We start from the raw sequence: 1,882 nt of genomic DNA on the forward strand, positions 1-1,882 counted from the left end.
AGACTATGCCCTGAAGTCTATGTGTTTTTTTACTGGTGTAACTAGAAGTCTTCTTTAAACTTTTCCAGATCCTTTTTCTTTACATATTACAATATGATCTTTTCCTTTATTTAACTAGTAGTTAATAAGTCACTCTCTTTAGGGCAGAAGTCTGCCCTGCTCCATGCCATTTCACCTAACGATTTTGATTTCTTACTTTTACTCTCATTAAAGATATGACCATAATAATATCTGTAATTCCAAACCCATAATATACATGATTTCATGAAAAAACTCTTCTCTGTCTGAGATGCTTCATAGCACTTTTTACTTCCTCATTCCTCAAGGTGTAAATGAAGGGATTCAGCAAAGGGGTGACCACTGTGTAGAAGACAGATACCAACTTGTCACTGGAGAAGCTGGTGTCTGGCTGAGTGTAAATGAAGATACATGGTCCAAAGAAGAGGGCAACCACCACGAAGTGGGCTAAGCAGGTGGACAGAGCTTTCCTGCACCCTTCAGCTGACTGTTTTCTAAGAGAAACCAAGATGATGGTGTAGGAGGCGACCAAAGCCAGGAAACAGGAGAGGGAAATGGTTCCACTATTGGACACAATCAGCATTCCTGTGAGACATGTATCTGTGCAGGCCAGCTTGATGACAGGAGGAACATCACAGAAGTAGCTATCAATAACGTTGGGGCCACAGTAAGGTAGACGAATGGTCAAGAAGGTCTGCACCAGTGAGTGAACAGTACCCGCCAACCAGAGCACAAAGACAAGCTGTACACAGACCCTCATGTTCATCACATTGGGGTAGTGTAATGGAGCACAGGTGGCTACGTAACGATCATAGGCCATAATGGTCAGCAGAAAGATCTCAGCACAGGCAAACAGATGCAGGAAGAAGAGCTGTGCAATGCAGTTGTCAAAGGAAATGGTCTTTCTGTCAAAAAGCAAACCCTCCAGCATCTTGGGCACAGTGACAGATGAGTGGCAGATGTCAATAAAGGACAGATTGCTCAAGAAATACATGGGTGTACTAAGACGTGGAGTAAAGACTATGGTAACCATGATGAGAATGTTCCCCCAAAGGGTTAGCACATACATGGCTGAGAATGCCATGAAAAATAGTATTTCCAGCACCCAGTTATCAGTGAGTCCCAAGAAGACAAATTGAGTCACTCTTGTTTGGTTTAGAGCCTCCATCCAATGAGTTTCCAAAGGATCTTGGGGGGGAAAAACATGAATGCTAATTTAGCCTTAATATTATAGGACTGGAACTAATTGAAGTGACTCTGCATTTCTATCTGAGTTGCTTATTTATTATCAGGGTATATAGAATATAAGATCAATTTAATAACAATTGCTATAATATACCCAGTATGTATCAGGAGCCATTCCATGCCCTTTATATACACCATCTTATTTAACCATAACTGCACCATGGCATAAGCATTATTGTTCCTCTCTTAAAGATAAGTGGGCTCTACAAGAATAAATAAGTTGCCCAAACCCTTAGCCACTAGTTAGCTGGCTTTTTTCATTTCAGTCTAATCCACAGGTAACACCAAATTAATATTCCAAAATACAACTCCCAGCTAAGATCATTCACTATTTCATTCTTCCTATCAAATAAAAAGTACCTTCAAAGCCTGCAACAATCTGCTGCACATTTATTTTTCCAGTAAGGCATCTTCTTTCCAGCCAAGCAAGTTACTATGCTCCAGCCATGCTACCTCCACCAACTTACATTCCAAAATCTTTGTCTGTATTTATGTTGTTCCCTCTGCTCAGAAAACACACCCTCTAATCAACTGTACTCTCCTCATCACTGACTATTAAAACACCATTCATCCTGTAAGACTACCTCAAAGAGCAGTACCTTTAAGAAAACTTAACTGA

The 1,882-nt window shown here is 40.5% G+C and overlaps 1 protein-coding gene across 1 annotated transcript; it reads right to left on the minus strand.

The window, feature by feature from the left end:
• Window positions 1-262: 262 nt before the first annotated feature.
• LOC137758902 (olfactory receptor 4E2) lies at window positions 263-1,186 on the minus strand. Its single transcript, XM_068534864.1, has one exon. It carries the CDS (start codon window positions 1,184-1,186, stop codon window positions 263-265), a length of 924 nt encoding a protein of 307 aa, XP_068390965.1.
• Between the last annotated feature and the right edge of the window lie 696 nt (window positions 1,187-1,882).

The sequence above is a fragment of the Eschrichtius robustus genome, chromosome 1 (genome assembly GCF_028021215.1).
Source record: "Eschrichtius robustus isolate mEscRob2 chromosome 1, mEscRob2.pri, whole genome shotgun sequence".
Lineage (NCBI taxonomy): Eukaryota > Metazoa > Chordata > Mammalia > Artiodactyla > Eschrichtiidae > Eschrichtius > Eschrichtius robustus.

What these genes read in the sequence shown, in the direction of transcription:
- LOC137758902 (XM_068534864.1), bottom strand. Translation starts at nt 1,186, where the DNA reads ATGGAGGCTCTAAACCAAACAAGAGTGACTCAATTTGTCTTCTTGGGA.